Source organism: Calypte anna, chromosome 1 (genome assembly GCF_003957555.1).
Source record: "Calypte anna isolate BGI_N300 chromosome 1, bCalAnn1_v1.p, whole genome shotgun sequence".
Lineage (NCBI taxonomy): Eukaryota > Metazoa > Chordata > Aves > Apodiformes > Trochilidae > Calypte > Calypte anna.
Genome location: NC_044244.1, coordinates 33,597,633 through 33,617,386, shown reverse-complemented (window position 1 = coordinate 33,617,386; position 19,754 = coordinate 33,597,633). Strand labels below are relative to the sequence as shown.

At 40.7% G+C, this 19,754-nt stretch overlaps 1 protein-coding gene across 1 annotated transcript in view; it reads right to left on the bottom strand.

The window, feature by feature from the left end:
• The window catches only part of MSRB3 (methionine sulfoxide reductase B3), an 84,747-nt gene that overhangs the window by 49,243 nt on the left and 15,750 nt on the right, over positions 1–19,754 (bottom strand). Inside the window, 2 exon segments of the mRNA XM_030449589.1 lie at positions 560–668; positions 14,296–14,422. Coding sequence (XP_030305449.1) covers positions 560–668; positions 14,296–14,422 — 236 coding nt within the window.

Sequence of the window (19,754 nt, the reverse complement as noted above, 5' to 3'; positions counted from 1 at the left end):
TTATTGAAAATTTTTGACATTCCAACCACAAATGAGCCAATAAATACCTTCTCCACATGTGCTTCAAAAAAAGAAATCGGAGTGGGGTGGAAAAGAACTAAATTATGCTACCTTCTTTCTGCAGCCAAAACGTCTATACTTACAATGGCCACCTTCAAAACTCCAGCCTCTTGGCGTGGGGCCATTTTCCTCGTGGCTCTGCTTACTGTGATGTCTTCCAAAAAAAAGTGTACCTAAACTGCTATTACTTCCACACATTTTGTAGTAACTAAAAACAGACTCTAAACATGTGCCCGGTGACTTTATAAGACATACAGTGTTCATTAAAAATCACACACAAGACCCCCAGCCCCCACCCCCGTGCTGCAGATGCTTGTCTTAGCAGTGGTGTTAATTTGTACGGGTTAGTAAACAAGTGCAGAAATCCTGGGTAATAAAAAACAAAACAAAACACCAAAACAAAACTTGTCAGGGAAGGTGAGGAAGCACCAGCAAGAGGAAGGGAAGAAAAGAAAGATGCCTCTGTTTTGAGGACCGTGTTTCCTTCGTCTTGCCTTACCTTTCAGTCCCCTTCTCCTGAGTGACGTGGTACTGCAAGGGTGTCAGCCGCTTCCTCAGCTCCTCCTGGGAAAAGGCCACCTTACAGTCCTTCTTATCCCTACATGACCCTGCAAAGGGAGAGGATATGGGAGAAGGAGCCTTTTTAGCTTAAATCCTGAATAATTGCTTTGGCAGACGGCCACAGCATAGCTTCTGCATTCACTTGTCAATGACCACACTGGTCCCTAATGCATGAAGAATGGCTCAGCTGAGCTGCAGCTGATTATTTCTTCAAATCCAAGTTTAAATAAGAATTTTGCTTGAGAGCCAGGTGATTCCACTGGAGCAGTGACAATGTGCTACAGCCAAAGCCCTTTGGTGTATTATACAATAAACTATTGCGCACACAATCATTCTCAAAAAAGTAGCATTTCCCCAAACTTAAAAAAAAAATCTGCAAAAAAAATAAAACAAATAAAAAAAAAAACCAAACCAACCAATGAACCAAAATACCCAAACTTCATCTGAAATGTTTTTTACAAGACATCTATATTGGAGACTTACGGTAATGGGCATATGATGTTCAGCCACAACATCCAACAATTTCATTACCCTTTAAAATAGCTGAAAATCAATTCTACATCTTCAGAATTTGGTTGATTTAACTTCCAGTTCCAACTTCTTCCTTTTAATTTTATAACATTAATCATTGTATTTTTTCAGCGTTGAAGTACTAAAATAGGAGCCCTGAGGAGCAAGTAATTTCTTTATGCATAAAGCTGTATGAGGTTCAACAATTAACTTGTAAAAATTAGAGTTGCTATTGAAATTAACCTTTGAAAAATCCCATCTTATGTTTTGCTTAGTTCACACAGAAAATCCAAGGAGTATATAAGGATTACTGTAAAACATTTGTATAGTGCTGAAATTCACATCACATCAAGGAAGGAAAAATAACAATAAGGTTGCTTTTGAGAATGAAAACTCCCTGAGTAGTAACAGAAATCACCAAATATCCAAATAGCTTTGATAATTGCTTGCAGAAATAACCTGACAAAATACAGCATGCAAAGAGCACTCTTAATTATGACAGTAATTAAAATATGATACAATTAGAAATAAACAGTCCAGACAAAAATATTTTTTGCTAGTAATGTATATGCACTCATAAAAAGACCAATTGTGCTCCCAAAGTAGAGGGAGCAGAGCTACCCATCTGTATGTCATTTAGTACAGGAGAGGCAATGGCAGGTTTAAATTACATGGTATTGGATTGCAATTTCCTAACATTGGATGCTTTTCTGCTTTTTTACCTTGAGTCATTACTAAGGAGTGTTCATAAAAAGTAGCTTAAAGCACAGATGCTTGCAAATCATTTAAGAAAAGATGTTTCTTTCTTCCTCCCCCTCTTCTTTTCTCATTTTTTTTTAATGTGTGGGGGTGGGTGAATAGGGTAGAGAGAAAAAGAATAATGCTGTTGGTCACTACCGACTAACCCTAGGAAGTATTTTCAGGAAGAAAAAAGTAAAATTGAAAACATCTGATTGAAGTAAATAGTGCAAGCATAAAAAGCTTTACTAGTGAAAGAAAGGTATTGAAAAGCGACCTTATTTCATAGATTAGAAATTACTTTTGATCTAAACATTCTTAAAAACAGATTGGTTTCCACTCTGAGCCATCTCATTAGCTGTGCTGCACAGCCTTCGTTTTAATGGCAAGCTTTGAAAGAGCACTGCTGTATCCCTTTGTTAGCATCAATCTTATTTGGGAGAGGGATAAAGATTTCATTCCAGGTCTCTTTGTTTGTCTTTCAAGAACCACTAAAGCAGTATTCACACAAATTTTGCAGGAATGTGCCCTGTGCCATAGCTTACAAATTATTTGGGTTTGGTGCACTTAAAGGTCACCTTCCAAATTAGCAAAATTTTCCTACATCCTGGCTTTTCAACCTTAAATGTAAATATTGTTTCCTAACTGTAAGTGAGGTTTGTTCTTTATAACATTTGGTTGCTTATTTAAAGATGTCAAACTCTGGAGGTTTTTATTCTCTGAATCTGCAGAGCTCTAGGACTAATAAGTCTCCCAAAGTATAGCTAACAGGGAAAGGAAGTATATGCATTATATAAATAGCTATTGTTATGTTGCATTACGCAGCTCAGAAATAAACTGTTTGAGAGACAGTTTTTCATCAAAAATTTCACTCTTAAAAAGCAGCCTGGAGTGCAGCAAAGACTCTTACAAATTAACATCTCTTCACTTTTTTTTTCCTAATTCTGTTTGCTCTTTAGATGTTGGGGGAAAAAAAAAAAAAAGGCAATAATTAAGCTAAGCTCGCTTAGGAAAAACTCAGAGAAAATACTGAATGTTTTAAAGAATGGTCAGTATTCCCTCTATGCTCCTTGAATAATTATTTTAGAAATTCTGGGTTCTTCGGTCAGTGGGCACAAGTGAATTTCTGTATGTCACTTGATCCACAACAGGGATCAGAAATAGGAAGTGTGCTATAAAAGATCTTTTTTCCCCATTTTTTAAAAAAAATCATGTTTAACTATACATACAAGTATTGATGTCTACAGGGGAATTTTGCAGAGGGTTAAAAACTGCAACCTAGCCCAAGAAAGGACTCTTCAGGTTTGTAATTTAATGGAGTATACATCAGCAAAAAGCAATAGTTGCACTATTAATTATAAAGGAAATATCTTGGTCCAGTCCTCAGCATTCAAGAACAACCCTATTCAATTAATTGCACTTAACTGGTAGCAACAACAACAACAACAAGCTCAGTCAATTGACTGCACTATTTCCATATTATCAAAGAGCCAAGGAGGTAAAGCAAGACTAACTCCTGACTGCAGAGCTTGTAAGGATATTTTATCTGAGAGAGGGCTAGCTTACGAGCCTCAATAAAATGCAAGGAATCCTAAAGGATGCTGGGTGAGACTCTATAATCCTTTGGTTAAGAAAAAAAATTACATGGAACAGGGACAAAAGTCCTCAGCTTACAGTACAAGAGTGGCCCCTTGAATTTTTCCAACTGTTCCTTTATGACAACACTCTACATTCGAGCCAACTTCGTATCTTAGAAGGGAATAAGATAAAGCTAGAAAAATATACACCCAGTATGAGAGAAACTGCAACCAGCACTGCAGGTGTTCTCGAGCTTGTTATTAAAGCACAGAACCAAGATGCAGGCTGACCACCTTCCTCAGTCTGATTCCTCAAAAAGGAGACAGGGATGGGCTGTGGAAAGGGTTCCCACACAGGCAACAAACTTCTTCAGCAACTCAGGCATAAAGGCAGGCTCACTGTTCATTTGCAAATTAAACAGATCAAGGTGGAAGAGAAAAATGATCATTGGTTTTACAAACAGTGGGATTACATCAGTGTGATAACATTAAAGGTGAGACCAAATTAAATATACTGTGAGGATAAGATTCTGGATTCATTACAACTATATGAGGGCTTTGGACTGGATCTTCTATGTTCTTTGGAGATGATGCTCTGAGCAATGACTTTTAGAAGAGCCTGGAACAGCTATGTCCCTAAGACCAGTTAGATCCTGCTGCTAGGAGAGGTGCACACTGGAATACAAGAGCAGATAGAGTTCCTTTCATGTTCCACTTCAGGATCGGAGGCCAAATTCCATCTCTCTGATCATCCCACCTCGGTGCCTTCATCTGGGGAGAGGAATCATTAGAAGAGCAGTGAGCAGGCAACTGTTCCAAAAAACAGACCTTCCCACTTGAGGCCATCTCCTTTTGCCAACAATTACAGCAGTCCTTAAAGCTGTTAAGATCCTGGAAGAGGATGGAAGGCTTTGTGAAGAAAAGGCCAGGCTCACAAATCTTAACACATAAACATTAAAAAAAAACCAAACCAAAAAGTGAGGATGGTGAAACAAACACCAATAGAAACACTTCTGAAGCCTTCCCAGAACTCCTGTACTAAGGAATAGCCCTTTTGAAAAGCAATGTAATACACACTGCTCTTTACTATTCACCTGCAGACTATGAATGAAGTGAACAGAAAGTATTTTCTGGGTGTTGACCTGAAAATGGAGACATTAAGCACCTCACCTCACATATAAATTCCAGTATCAATTGACCTTTTCAAATCTGAGGGTTATAATGCTGGCATGAGCCATATCCTTCCATATAAATAATCCCAAGAAAACTAGCAGTGAGATATGTCCAGACAGACACAAGTTAGCAGATCATTACTCCTCACCACTCAGCCCCTCACCTGCCCCACTGTGCCAGCGGGTGGCAATCAGTGCCTTGAAATATGGCTGGTGTTTTCATGGCTTTGCTTCTTCAGATAATCTTTTGAACCATTCTAATGATTTCCTCTTATATTTGGTTGTTTCCTATCACCAAAATTAAATCAATATTTCATCTGCATGGAAGACACAGCATATACTTTCCCCCTTCTATGCATGCTTATATTTCGCTAGCATTAATGGACATTACAGTCGTGCACTGAGCAAGTACCACTAAGACCTCCTGAACTAAAATACTGTATATAATATTAAAAATTTGGCTTCTAGTTTCCACAACTGCTTCTTTTAATATCCCCAAGCAGTATTTTAGGGGCTTTCCAGCACAGTGTATTATTATATACTATATACTACCCCAGCCCCAACCCTGCAATGTCACCTGTGTGGGCAGACCCTTGGGAATATGCATAGCTCCAACAACTACATAAGGTTCTATGAATCTACATCAGATTACAGGATCTGGCTTGAAGCATACATCTCTCGGCTTGTCAAAGCCTGTCCCCTCACAAATGGGTCATAACTTAGTCATTGATTAAAGATTCAAGATTTCATTAATTCATGACTCATCCTTCAAGATCAAAAATATTTGCATAGTTTTCTTTTAAATAAATATTCTTGCATATGCTACCAAAAAACTCAGTATTACTGAAAGCAAAATCTTCCACTTTTATTACTTCAAATTTCATTTACACAGTTTATTCCTCTTGTCTACAGTTTTGCTTTGCTCTGCTTTGCAAATGGCAAAATGCACAACTCTTATTTCCCTTCCATTTAGTCTGTTCTCTGAGGCTTCTGGTTTGCAGCCTTGGGAAAATGCTGCAGCTTCCCTTTACAGCAAACAAGCCACAAATCACACATCTAGGTAAAACAAAACAACAAGAAAAACAAAACAACATAAAACCCCCACAACTCTTGAAACTGCAAATCAATGCAATTCTGCTGGCTTACTGGCTTTTAAGGTTTTAAAACACTATTTTACAAAACCTGTATTTGACATGATAGATCATTTTATAATCCAATCACAATTTTTTACACACTGAAAAACAGATCTGTGTCTCTTCTCTGAGAGATGGCTCCTCTGCTTTCTTGCTGTAGGTAGCTAACTCCCACCTGCTGTTGCCACACCATCTGCAGTTTCATGCAAGCATTGGGAGCAATGGGGCGAAGATCATTTCCACTATATTGTGCGTTGAAAACCCAAAAGCCAGGTACCAAGACAACAGTTACAATTTTGGGTCAAACGCCAGGTTCTGTCTTAAAAGAACACCATCAAAAATTAACTGTCTTTAAAATAAATGATTTACTTAACACCCAGGAAGGTCACGTGGCCACAAGGGAAGGTCAAGCCCTTTCAAAGCCTTTAGCAAACTTGCAAGCTTCCCAGGCAATCATGGAGCAGACCTGTCATGTTCATTTTTTCCACCTGGTCATCTGCATGGCTCATGTTCTATATGCATGTGTGTGTTCTGAGTCACCATCAGAGTTCTCTCATGGATGACAAATTTCTCAAGCACTAAGAAGACTAACTCCAAACTGCTCACTAATGCATCTCCTCTGTGCACTCGTTTTCTTTCCGAAGAAAGTGGTAATGGAACCCCAGTAGTCCCAATACAGGACACATCTAAAGGGAACAGAAGCTTCCTTGCTGTTTCCTCAGGCCTGCAAGCATCTTTGCAGCAGGTTATGTGGCTGAGATAACCATGCAAGCCAGTGTAAAAAACACTTAACAAAAAGATTGAAGTATATTGTGCAATGGGGAAGGGGGAAAATAAAGCAGATCCATCTCCAGGGATGTCTACTCTACTTCCTTATCTCATGTTAATGAAATAAATGTCGCTACCAACCACAACTTTAGCCTTACGACCTTTTCAAATTATAACCAGGGAGGACTTCAACTCCACTTCGTGCTGGCTGGAGAAGAAGGCAGCTTCCCCTTCAGCTTTTCAAGCTGTCATCTTCACCAGGACTGCAGTGATGGGAGCATGCAGCTGCTCAGCAACAGAAGCACCTTCAATTAGTTGGAGCAAAAGCTCATTATGTTATAAACTGCCACTTCTGTCAGCCTTTCTGCTGAGATGGCCAAAGACAGAGTGCACAGAGCAGCTGACCTATTTGCCTTACTCCTGGATGCAAACCAGGCCAGACAAGATCAAGATCTATTGGGACAGCAGTGGAGGAGGGAACATGAATAATGATGGATTCCTCTTCCTCTCTCCCCTAATAGATAAAGAGACTTTTGTTTTGTTGATATGATCCTAGCACCTTCCACAGGCACTACATTTTTTTTTAAATTAAAACCAAGACAGGCAGAGACACTGAGCACTCTGTATCTGGTTGGTAGATTTCTGTGAGAATCAATAAAAGGGTGCACAACATATGGAAAGGTATTTTATTAGCAGCAGAATCAAACTTGATTTAATAAAGAGTGCTTTATGCTACCTTTTGCATTTAAAATGTTTCAGTAAGCCATCAAAATAAGTTTATTCACACGGCTTTAATAAAGGCTTAACCCTGCAGCAGAAACAAGTAAAAAGTCAGCATTTGCCAGGGGTTACTGCAGTGGCATGTAGCTTATTGTGGCTTTCAAGCTGCTGCTAAATCCTCCTGCAGCTTCCTCCAAAACAGTGATGTGTGGCCTGTGTTTTGAGAACCAAAGTGCCCCAATCTGTACTTGGGACGGGGGTGGAGGGAAGGAGCAGGTGAGGTGGAGGTCTCACTTCTCCTCCAATTCCCCACAACAGCCCAGATCTAATCCCCAGGAAAACTTGGTCTGTCTCCAGCTGTGAAGCAACCCTGCTAGCAAAGATGCAAGCAGGTACAGCCTGCTCCGTGGCCCTTCATCCCACATCTGTGGGAGGTTTATCCCACATTTGGGGGAGGTTTAGGTTGGACATTAGGAAGAATTTCTTTACCAAGAGGGTGACCAAGCATTGGAATGGGCTGCCCAGGGAAGTAGTGGATTCTTCATCCCTGGAGATATTTAAAAAGAGACTGGATGTGGCACTCAGTGCCATGGTCTGGTAACTGCAGCAGTAGTGGATCAAGGGTTGGACTTGATGATCTCTGAGGTCCCTTCCAACCCAGCCAATTCTATGACTCTATCTCCAAGCACTGAGGGACGTCCTCAGCATGAGGACAGGAACAGCTGCACTGTGCTCCAGCTGCTGCTCTGCTATGGCCACCATGGAAAAAACTGCAGCCCCCTTCCCTCTCAACATCTTCCAAGACTAACGGTAGAGAAACAGACAAAAAAAGGTAACTAACTGCCAACTTCTTTCCCTAGTGGGCCTTCCAGGCTACTCCATGTCTCTGTAAAATTCAGCCACACTTACCAGGTCAGGAAGATGGGGTCAAGCCCTATGAAAGAGCTTTAAGAGGACTCAGCAGAGCCCTTCCCTGCTCTGCTCACCTTGAGACTTCTTAACCTGAGCTAATGCATTCATCGGGGAGCTTTTATCTGCAGTATACAAAGCTACTACCACCAAACCTGGGCTGCCAGCAGCTACCATCCCATGAGAACCTCTCCTCCGACTGGAGCTGGGAGCACCTCCGTACCCCAGCCAGACACCCTTTCCCAGCACAGCTTCTTTGAAGGAAACCACACAATGAGACACATGTTTAGCTTGTAACTAAGAACATATATTTTCTGCTTAGCCATCTCTGGAGGACAATCGCTCTCTACTCTATTTCCTCCCAAATTATCAGCTGTGCTGTAGCAACCTGAGGTTAACCTAACAGCTAAATTATGGTTACGTCTGTGTCTCTTATGCTTGATTCCCAGTCCATGCTCTCTAGACCCATTCAATATATTATCAACTCCAAACTTGCACATCCCCCAAGTGATCTCCTATCTCATCTCCTCCACCACTTCCAAACACATTCTCACTGACTTTAGGGTTCATATTTCCATCTTGCACCTTTTCTTGCTTGCCCTCCGTCAGCTTAGCAATATCCTTCCAAAACCTCCTTCCTTTTTGTGTGCTGTTGTCTCTCCTTTAGATTACATTCTATTCTGCAACCTTCACCATGTGCTCCTCTGAGTAAGGACAAAGACAGGAGTTTATTTCAATTAGTCCTTAAAGGACTTCTCAAAGCTTGTGTTATACTGAAAGAATCTAATAACCAAGAGAGTAGCTTTTCATGGGAGCCTTGAAAACACAGAAACACAGTGCTGAAACTTCATCTTTTCCACATCCAACTTCAGGAGAAAATGCAGTTAAGCCTGAACTGCAGAGGGCACAGGAATGGAACGCAGGAAATTTATGAGCTCCAAGAATTAAAACATTCCTGCAAGAAAGGTAGAAATGGCTCGTGGTGGGTCCTTTGTGAGAGGAGGGAGGGAAAGCAAATGACCTTGAGGAAATCCATCAGGGAGCACATTAAAGAACTGGCTCTGTGCGTGGTGCTGGGTGCTACTCAGTGCTGCAGAGCCTCCACCCAGCTGAGGCAAGGCCGAGCACCTTCTGTCTGTCAAGCAAGAGAGAGAGAGAGAGAAAAACTCCACCCCAATGAGAGGTTAAAAAGGGGGGACAAAATAAGATACAAAGCCTAGGGTGCAAAGAAAAAAAAGGTATATTAACAAACAGTTTCTGGTGTTCTTTATGATCCCAAGTTTTGCAAGCATCAGGCACATTAACAGTATTACTCCCAATAAGATAACAAATTTCATGCTAAACTGTATTAAATAAGATATAGACTGAGTACTATAGAAAGTAAACATCTGCCAATATAGAATAATCTTTAAGCAAACACAGCACTGAATGTACTCTTACTAAGACAGCTTTGCAAAGGCGATTTTTAAAACCCATTTTCGAGACATTCCAAAAAATAATGATAATGTTATACTCTGTTATGGTAATGTAGATTTCTAGTATCATATGACTAGGAGGCAGACATACACACAGACATTTAAATAACAATGATACATGAACAGCTTCACATACTATTCACTATTTTGCTCACATAGTGCTGGTTTTCAAGCTTTTTCATGCATTTACCAAATTCCTCATAACTGCTGGAAGGTACTAAACTAGGTTATTTGTACAACTGTTTTAAGTTTTAAAATGTATTTTTGTTCCAAATTGATACTTGTTTTGGTTTTGTTTAGTTGGGTTTTCTTTTGCTTTGGTTTTGTTTGGTTGGGTTTTCTTCTGCTTTGCTTTTGTTTTTCGTTGCTTGTTTGTTTTCTTATATATTTAGTTTCAGATAAATTAGTTTTAATATTCACCCCCAATCAGTTCTGAGGAACATATACATCCAGCTGAGACCTTGTATTACATATTTAAACCCAGAGCAAATTTTTATGTTCACAGTGGAAACCCCAGAAAATAGCGGTTTATAATGAAAACATTGACAGGCATTTAACCATAACCATACTGGTGGGTTTTACTATACAACTTATCAGTCTTACTTTATTTTTTGCCAGGTCATGTGCAGAGATATCTGTGAGATATCTGGTGAGACACGTTACAGAAAGCTATGGGAAAGTTATGACCTGCATTATGGAGATTGTTTCTCTGAACATACAAACATACAATATGAAACTCTGAGATACACTTAAGTTACATACAGTTTGATTGCAAGGCCTTTTCTAGACTTTTCATTGTTTAAAGCCAGGTCTGGCAGATAATTTCACTGACATGAGCAGTTTGAGAGTTCACAGGGACAAATATACTGTAATAACTCACGTATGTAACTGTTTGCAAGACGTTCTCCTAAAAGTAATCATTTGTGTTAAGAGATTACTACTAAAAATCCAGTTTTGAGACCTACAAATTTTTTTGTTCACTAACCATTAATTTCTATTTTATGGAAAGAAATTACTCTGAAACATGAAATTAACAAAGATTTAATAAAACAAGTTATAAGAAATTATAATGTAGACATTAACTTATTAAAGACTTATACCATATGCCCAGCACCATCTTCATACAGATGTATTGTAGTTTAATCTAATCCTAGAAAAGTATGGTTTCCTACTTGTAGTTATCTGATTAATTAAACACTTCACAACAATTTAATATTGTCTAGCACTTTATTATTTCATACAGAAAAAAAAAATACTTAAGTCTACCCCTGTAATTTCTTCATCATTACTTTTACTTAATGTTACAAGCACCATAATTTTCTTTGATCTCCAGGAGAGGAAAAGCCAAATTATCTCATGCAAAATATGTGATGTAAGCAGCACAACATTCAAAGCATTAAAGAAATAAAGTGTTTTTTTTTCAAGAAATGAGAACCCATATAATGAAAATACACAGCAAAGCATAAAAAGCTACCTTTTTACTTTATAGCTTGGTGGTCTGCTACAGAAAACATGTACATGGAATCTGCATAATCATTATTGGTATCAGCTATTTGCTGGTATGCACTAAAACAGCTGAAGTAGTTTTTACACTAGAAGTTTTTCTGGGTTTTGCTGTGGTTTGGAGTTGTCTGTTTGTTTGTTTTTTTAAAGATAAAATTTCTGTGAATTGGCAGGTGCTGAGTGTATCCTAAATTTCCAAAGAAATTTGGAGCATTCAACTCTATAATAAAGCAAGCTCAGGGAGCAACACTTGTGTATCACAACAGACACACTGGAGGTGTAGTGACCACTGGAAATGAAGGAACCACCATGAATGTATTTTGTGTAAAAAACACAGACTGATGTGATTCCCCCCTCCCCAATGCTCACGCTTTTCTTAAAATACTTGCAAATGTTCTTAAGGTCTCAGGGTGTACTTTATGTATGAATGACTCCAAAATGGGAAGCTTGCCAAATGGCTCGGCGTGCAAAACAGCATATGCTTAGTGCCATCTACTGGGAGCACCTGCTTGGACTCGGACTTTTCCGTGTCTGCTGTAAAAAAAAAGTTACGGGCAAACCACGAGCTGGGTTTGCACACATTGAAACGTTTAGTCCTAACTTCAGACTAAAAATTATTTTAAAAATACAATTTGGAAGAACAGATCCGCACTCCAGGTGCTAACATACAAACAGAAAAAGAGCAAGTAAAAACACTTCACTAGGACAACAGATCCAGTGTAACTTGTACATGCTTACAAAACAGTGTTGTGAAGAAAGGGCAGAAGGTTGGGCCTGTTCTAAGATGCCTCATGACTTTATGCCAATTCATTTGACTTCTGTAAGAAAAAAAAATATTTCTGATCTATAACTTCATATTAAATATAAAGTAAATGTTGCATTTTATTACTTTGTTCCTTAAAGGGAGGACAGAGGTAGCATTCCAAGCACAGAAATTGAAATGCTGCCTTCATTCACGTCCTTGTCCTGCAAATATTTAACTGCGTGGATTTTAAAGCTGTATTTGAAAGCCAATTTTGCAGCTCTGCCTGGCACTTTGCTCCCTCACACTGAGCAGGCAGGGACACCAGAAAGTTAGAATGTCTCCTTCTGTATCGAATTTGCCTTTCAACCAGAAGAAGATCAAACTCCACACCAGTCCATACTTGGTGGGCACATAGCATGGTGGTTGCAGCAGGGCTGCAATTCACACAGAACTGAGTGGTGGGAAAAGTACTAACTCAAAAGGATTACAAAAAGGTCATGAGAACTCAGGGTGTTTTCTGTATATTCAAGAGTTAGAGCCACAGTGCACTGTGGCATAGAAGCAGATTTTGGCTCGAGGTCTTGTCCCCATGTTTAATTTGATACATGATATATGTATCATTTACTTGCAACTGCCTCAATACGGCACAGACAAAAAGCCAAACCAAAGGCAAAGCAAGCCTAGGTTTAATTTACAAGCATCTTGGGAATTTAGATTACTCTCAAAAATATGTGAGATATGTGATTGTATATTATTCCAGTGTTAGCTGATGAATTTGAGTTTATTATATGTGGATAAGTAAATAAATAAATAAATAAATAAAAAGTAACCAGTCAGTGGAACTCAATCTATTACTGTTTGCACAGGTATGGATCAAAGGAATGGGAATAAACTGTAGTATTGTGAGCTTTTTATTCCAAAATATGACTACTGGATTATGCCAAAAAGACAACTGAAAAGACAGCTAATGTAATGCTTTGCAAACAGGTACACAACAACAAAACCTCCCATGGGCTGTGTTTCTAGGTGGCCAACTTTGAGATCTCCTTTTCAGAGCAGTGGCCAGAAGACTGCCACCACTTCAAGGTAGACACCAGCAATATCAGCCTGCATCAAAAGGTGCATAATGAGGGCTAAGGAAATTTGCTTACCCTGTATTTTAGGATTTTAAATCTGGCTCAGCAGCAAATATAACAGGAAACCAAGGTCAGGCTGACACAATGTGGGCTATTCTCTCTCTTCCTCAATATGTGTTTTTGCAGCTCCTATCTAGGTTAATGGGAGTTTTGTGCACATGCGGGGGGAAACAGAACACAAATGCTGCAAAAATTGGACTCAGATTTAGTTCAAATAAGTGTAATCAGCTTTAGGAAAATACAACAGCTTGAAAACTGATGTCGTCTCACGGAAAAAAAATCTTTAAAACATCACCTCCATATGCTTGTTAAGTCCAGCTCTGGGAAAAAGTGCTTACAAGATTTTGCACCTTTATGAACCAATTGTGAATGTAGTAAAAACACCCAAGCAAGTTCTTTTTTTTATGTTTCAAATACCAATCAGCCAGGATTGTATCTTTTTTTATTTGGGTATCAGGAAAATTCCTAGTAACAGTGAAAATCAGCTAAGTGCAGCTTTTCTTTTCTCTCACATAACCATGTACACTGACATCTTTATGCAGACATTACAGATACTGTTGCTCTTTAAGTGGAACACAAAATAGGTTCAAGGTTTTCAGAACATAACCAACATAGCCACTTAGGGCACCCACAGCACCCACCTAGCAGCAGAACCTGGAGATTACATGAAGTGCAACTGCATCTGGGCATTAAATAGCATGTTTCCATGTATTCCTTTAGAGAAGTGCCATGTAACTAAAGAATACGTGGTGTTTAGGAATTTTAAAAAATCACATTTTAAATTCTACAAATGCTTTGTATGTAATTTTCAGAGCAATGTATTTTATCTATAATAAAAATGTAAAAAGGGAAACACAGAATCTAACTATAATGCAATGCTGAAGATTCTGGAAAATATTTTCAAGTCCTATGATTTAACAGCAATCCATATGCTAAATTGTCATGTATTGCTTAAAAAAAATTCTAAGTGGCATTGAACAGAATTAATTTTCAATAAAATTCCACTGTTTGTGCAAAGAATGAGGAAAACAATATGAAATTTGAGAATGTTGGACGAGGAAGTTGGGGAGAATTTTCATGCATCTTAAAATCTAGGATATGAAAGCCCTCACCCCAGCCACTGACTGGTTAGGAAAAAAAAAAAAAAGAAAAAAGCAAACAAACTTCTGGCTTAATGTAAATTTAAACAAACCAGAGCAACCCATAGCACATGGTTTCCTGCAGCAGAGACACCCATTCCTAAAAGGGCCTTTGTTACGCATGACACAACAAGCAGCACCCATTCAACCTGAGGGAAGCCCACAGGCTCGCAGGGCCACTGGCTGGCTCTTTGTCACCAAATGCAGCAGGTTGAATGCAGACATCACTGTGATATCCTCACCAACAAAACCAGAGGCAAAGAACAGGGGCAAGAGCTGGGTAGGGAAGAAAAAAAAAAAAAAAGAAAAAAAAAAACAACAGATGAGAACAAATTAAAACATCAAAAATGTTAACACACATTCACAGAAAAAAACCAATGCTTTAATTTTATGAGATCACCACATGAGAGTACAATTTTCAAAACAATTTTCTTAGTACCTTTAGTCCGTTTCTGACACACCCCTGCCAAGAGTTTGATATATCTATATCTATATATATATATATATTACATAGTATTCAGTGCAACAACTTTCTACCAGGGGGAGAGGGAGGGGCAGCTCTAGATACCTGAATGAAACCAACCGAGGGTAGCAGCCTATGCGGTCTCAAGAACAGAAGTATGAAGGTAGAAACCTCAGGACCTCAGCTAGGCAGCAGGAATCCCACTCTGAACATCAAGGAATGCCAGGCAGATCAAAGATGCAGGCTTTTCCTATTTATTTTATTTAAAATAAAATCACACTCTGCAACTTTTCTGAATGGGGAATGCTGGAAACCAGTCATTGCTAAAAATTGCTCTTCTTGATGACTTGTTTGAGGAACGTGACATTTCATGGTAATAAACGGTATCTCAAAACCATAACTTCACTTTTTTAAAGGCAGGAAATAATTCGCATTGTAAACTGTCCATGAGACATATTTAAACAATCTTTTGGCCAGTTTAAATATAGCAGACAGAGAGACGGCAGTCACAAGCTTTCATTTTAGAAGAGTTTTATGCATTAATTGTTTCATTTAGCCGTGATGGAAAAGAGGAAACACAGTTCCCTCACCGCAGCCCAGCTGTTCACTGCCACAGCTCCCTTCATAAGATTATTTTAAGATTACTTTAAGATTACTGTAAGATTATTGTAAGATTACTGGAGGCCGGACTCAAACCCCCACCGAAGTCTGTAAGGAAGCTGTCCTGGACCCTGGTGGAAGCAGGATTAGGCCCTAGGTGGCTAATGAGCAGCAGCACAGGACTTCCAGCCTCCTCCCTGGTGATCTCGTCCTTCGAGTGCCACAGCACAGGGGCTGCGGGGCCCAGCAGTGACCCCAGAGCAGGGGATGTCCCGGGCATTTCCCCAACCGGGGAGAAGCTGACCAGGCTCTCATCCTGAAGAATGAACACACAGTCCCACAGCTACAACCGAACCGCTCTGCCGCTCATCTGACGGGAGCCTACTTGCATTCACACGCCTCAGCCCTGGCTTCTCCAAACTGAACTCGCTGCGAAACCCGAACGCTGCAGGGGCGGAGGGGGGGTGGCGGATAGAGGGGGTGGGTGAGAACGGTGGGTGCTGCGGGGCAGGAGAGCCGCCACACAGAAATTAACATGCTGCTTGCACAAAAAAAAAAAAAACAAAAAAAAAACAAACAAAAAAAACAAAAACAAAAACAAAAAAAAAAACCAGAGCAGACTGGAGCTACGCCTCGCCGCCCGGCGACCGCTCAGCCCCCAGATGGGCAGCGCAGAGTACCGGCCGCGCGGTGCCGCGCCGCAGGGCTCCCCAGCCCTACGCTCACACAAGATGTCGCCGCCTGGCGGCCTTGGAGCGGCACCGACCGGGCCTGGCGGCGGTCCCGGACGGCGGGAGGGCATCTCGGCCGCCATGACACCTGGGCTACCGCCCGCCCGCCCGCCGCAGCGTGGCTCTGTGGAGAGGCCGTCTCAGAGCCACCGATGGCCATTCGGGAGGTCTGGCACGCCAAGGGGCAAGGTCTTTCCTGACCCTGCCTGTGCGATCCCTTACACACCTTTATTAAAGCATCCACAGCAGCCGGACACAGGCACCTGACAGGCAGGGATGCACCGTGTTGCCTTCCCCTCACGCCGCTCCCCTGCCCCACAGACAGGCTGCGCCTCCGTGACCCTGGGCTGCCCTCCCATGCCAACACTCTCCCCGGATTTCCTCCACCAGGAGCTGAACTCCCGCCAAGTGTAAACAGCTTAAAGGAAACTATCTGAATGCCCCGAGGGTTATAAAATAGATCCTGACCTCTTGAAAACGTCAAATATTTCAGTGTTCACCAAAATGCTGTTATTTAGTCTCAAGCATTCATGAAGGCCTGGTGGATATATAAGTCCTGAAAGCCCAATAAAACATAACTGCAATAAAGTACTTTCATGAACGCTCAGTTAACGTATTTTATGCTTTTATTGCTGACGTTTTGATCGCTGTTTTAATTTACTCTTTACCTTACAGCAATGCCCAGTAGTTTCCAGCAGGAAGGGACCCACACAAACAAAACCCCTGCTGGGGGGAGCTTACAGCCCAGGGTCAGAACCGCTTGTAAAGAACAAGCAGAGAGAAGAGCAAAGTCAAACTTACTACAACCAACACGTTTGGCTCGGAGGTGCTTCACCCCACCAGCCGATTCCATGGGTACAGAGACCAGGCTGAGGGGGAATTTTACTGCGACAGGTTAAAAATCTTTCTCCTGCTCTTTCTGCAGCAGATGTGAGCTTGGCCACATCCCTCGACAAGTTCAGGAACCGCGTTTCGCATCTCAGGTTTACAAAACAGGAACAGCCGTAGAACAGCAAGAAAAATGGGGAGAAAAAAACAATCCTGGAAACATGCCTGCGGGTGGTGTGAACTCCTGTGCTCTGCACACCCCGACCTTTCCAGGTTAAGCCAAGACTCCAGGGTGGTGCTGGAGGCACCTGCCTCAGCCCTGAGGGAACACAGCACTTTTCCTGCCACCTCCAGCCACTTTCTGGACAGGACAGATAAACCATGAAGAGCAAAAACTCACCATCTGAGAAATGGGGATGCTGCTTTTTATACATCACTTGCTGTTGTTTTATGGTGGGCTGGGTGGTTTGGTTTTGGTTGGTTGGTTTTTATAAATGTGCCTGCAACACCCAGGACACTACTGGCTCCTCCACAGTTGTCCTTCAATGTCACCAAGACCTCTTGGAGCCCCTTCACCACACTTCACTCTTCAACCTAACACAGCACAGGCCAGGGTGGACTTTTCATCTATCTGGCTCTGGCAAGAGGGACACAGAGATTCCCTGTAAACCTTGCAAACACGGAGCATTCAAAATATAGCAGTAACTCTGTCATTAGGTGGGCTTCAGGAGGCTTTTGCTAAGACAATACACACTGTAACTCAGGAAACTCTAATGTTGACATGTTAAAGCACTGCCAGCTTTTAAGAGCTTCTCTAGTGTCAGCTACAAACGCTCAGAAATCACAGGTTCAGCCCCAAAATAAAATATAAATTTGTTCAAAAGTAACATGGGGGGTGTCTATCAACTTTGCCTTTCAGAAGAAGTTCCAGTGTACTCAGGTTATGTTTTCTGAACCTCTGTAACTAGAGAAATTTCTTTGGGGGAGCGACAACTTGAGAGAGATTAAATGCTAGTATTATCACAGCTTGCTTTTAAGAGCTGTAAGCAACACATCAAAGGTCTCAAGAACTGACAACAATACTGGTTAAATTTTTCCATATTCAGTGTTCTTCCTGACAGCTCTAGAGTTCCTAAAATTACATGAGAATCCCAGTTCTCACAAGAAAAATGTGAAACTCTAGCCCTTTACTAGTAAATTTTAAAATAACACAAATTCTTCAGGGAACAATCATTTTTTTTCTTGCCTCAATAATGAGACCTTAATAGTGTGAGGCTTCTACTTTTTTTCCAATTTTCCTCCTCCCACCCCCAAGTCTCTGGCCCCATTTTGAGAGCAGGAAACAATTAGAGATAGGTACACACTACCCCGAGAGCCAGGCTCTTATGTAAGGAATTTCTATGTTGCTGGAACATGCAAGAGAGCAAAAAAATTGCCACACTGGAGAAAGTCAAACAACCAGCAGTTAGAAGAAATAAAGGCCTGTGAGTCTTCTATACTCAAGCGTTACATTAACAGTTTCATTTTAATTGCTATTTGTTTTGTTAGGTTCCTCCAGTCCAGCAATAAATTCAGAGCTGTTTTGCAAAGGTTTTATATATTTATTTATTTTACATAAATCAAACTATAACCAGACATTTCGCTGCTAAAGCTTAGTGGGATATTTAATACACTTTTTTATTCCAGCCTTAGCATTTGGATTTATGTGGCTTTTGCTCACCTTTTAAAGCTGCTGAGAGTCAGACTGAGCAGACAGAACAGCCCAACCACCAGGCAACACAGAGCAGAAAATGCTGCCTACAGTGAACCACATGAGCAAGTGTTATATTGTATCAGGGATTTCTGTGCTTAAACAGGTATTTGCTCCCTGGTAATTCTCTCTTGACACACTCTCTATTAATGCCAAAGCCCTTAGTTTCTCCTGCTCCCTGCATTGCACTTTGTAACTTGTGGGACTTCGCTGATGGAGGCAAATGTCCTGGGTTTGTCATGGTGTGTGCTAAGACTGGGAAGTGGAGATGATAAAGGCAATGTTTAATAGCTTATAAGGACATGTTTAATGGGGTCTGATCCAATAACCATCACCAAGCCGCCAGCTATGGCAGGAGACTGGAACACAGGAAAACTTTACAGCAGGGGGATGAGGACTCCAAGTTACTTACTGAAGAAATGGGAAGGGAAGAGCTCCAGTTCCCCCTTCCAATTTAAGACTATCTCTGATCCTGAAATTAGCACCCTTTGCAGTGCACAAAGTATTCTCCTCACACTCATACACCTCTCTACCTGGACTAATCCTTTCTGTCCTGGCCACCCATTAGCCTGCTAGAACGATGAGGCAGCAGCCTTCAGCCCTCAAGAAAACAACACACTCTGCAAATATTCATTTGTGCTTTTGATAATTATATTTCTAGACAACTGAACACTTAAATGCACTTTGATGTATTTGAAGCATTCAGCACAAAATTTTAAAGGTAATTCACAAAAATGTTGGAAAATCACCTTAAAAGAGAGATTTTAGGCCCTGAATTTTCATAATGCAAACAAGATGTCTTCACAAGTTTGTAATTTGCTACTAATACACCTTGCAAAAGCTCACTGGCTGATGAGAGTAAAATACTTCAAACTAACAACATGCAGCAAACCTTCATCCAGGTAATTATAGGCTTCTCAAAGGCTTACTGAAAAGAGGCATAAAACATTTTAGAAGAAACCAGTTATGTTAGCCTTGCAGATCTACAAGACTATTGTGGCATTTAACTTGCATGCTTGTCTGCATGTACTTTCCCTCCCCCCCCCCATACAATATCAGTTACAGCCACAGAAATCAGAAGTATTACACCTAAATTCCCACTTCAGTTTTAACCCTCTCAATTAAAGCATGTTCTCCATGGCTGGAGACTGTGCTGGAATGTGCAAACTGAATGGCAATCCAGTCTACTTTTAGGAAGTTTACATTGTGCCTTGATAAAAGAGGTAATTACTGCCA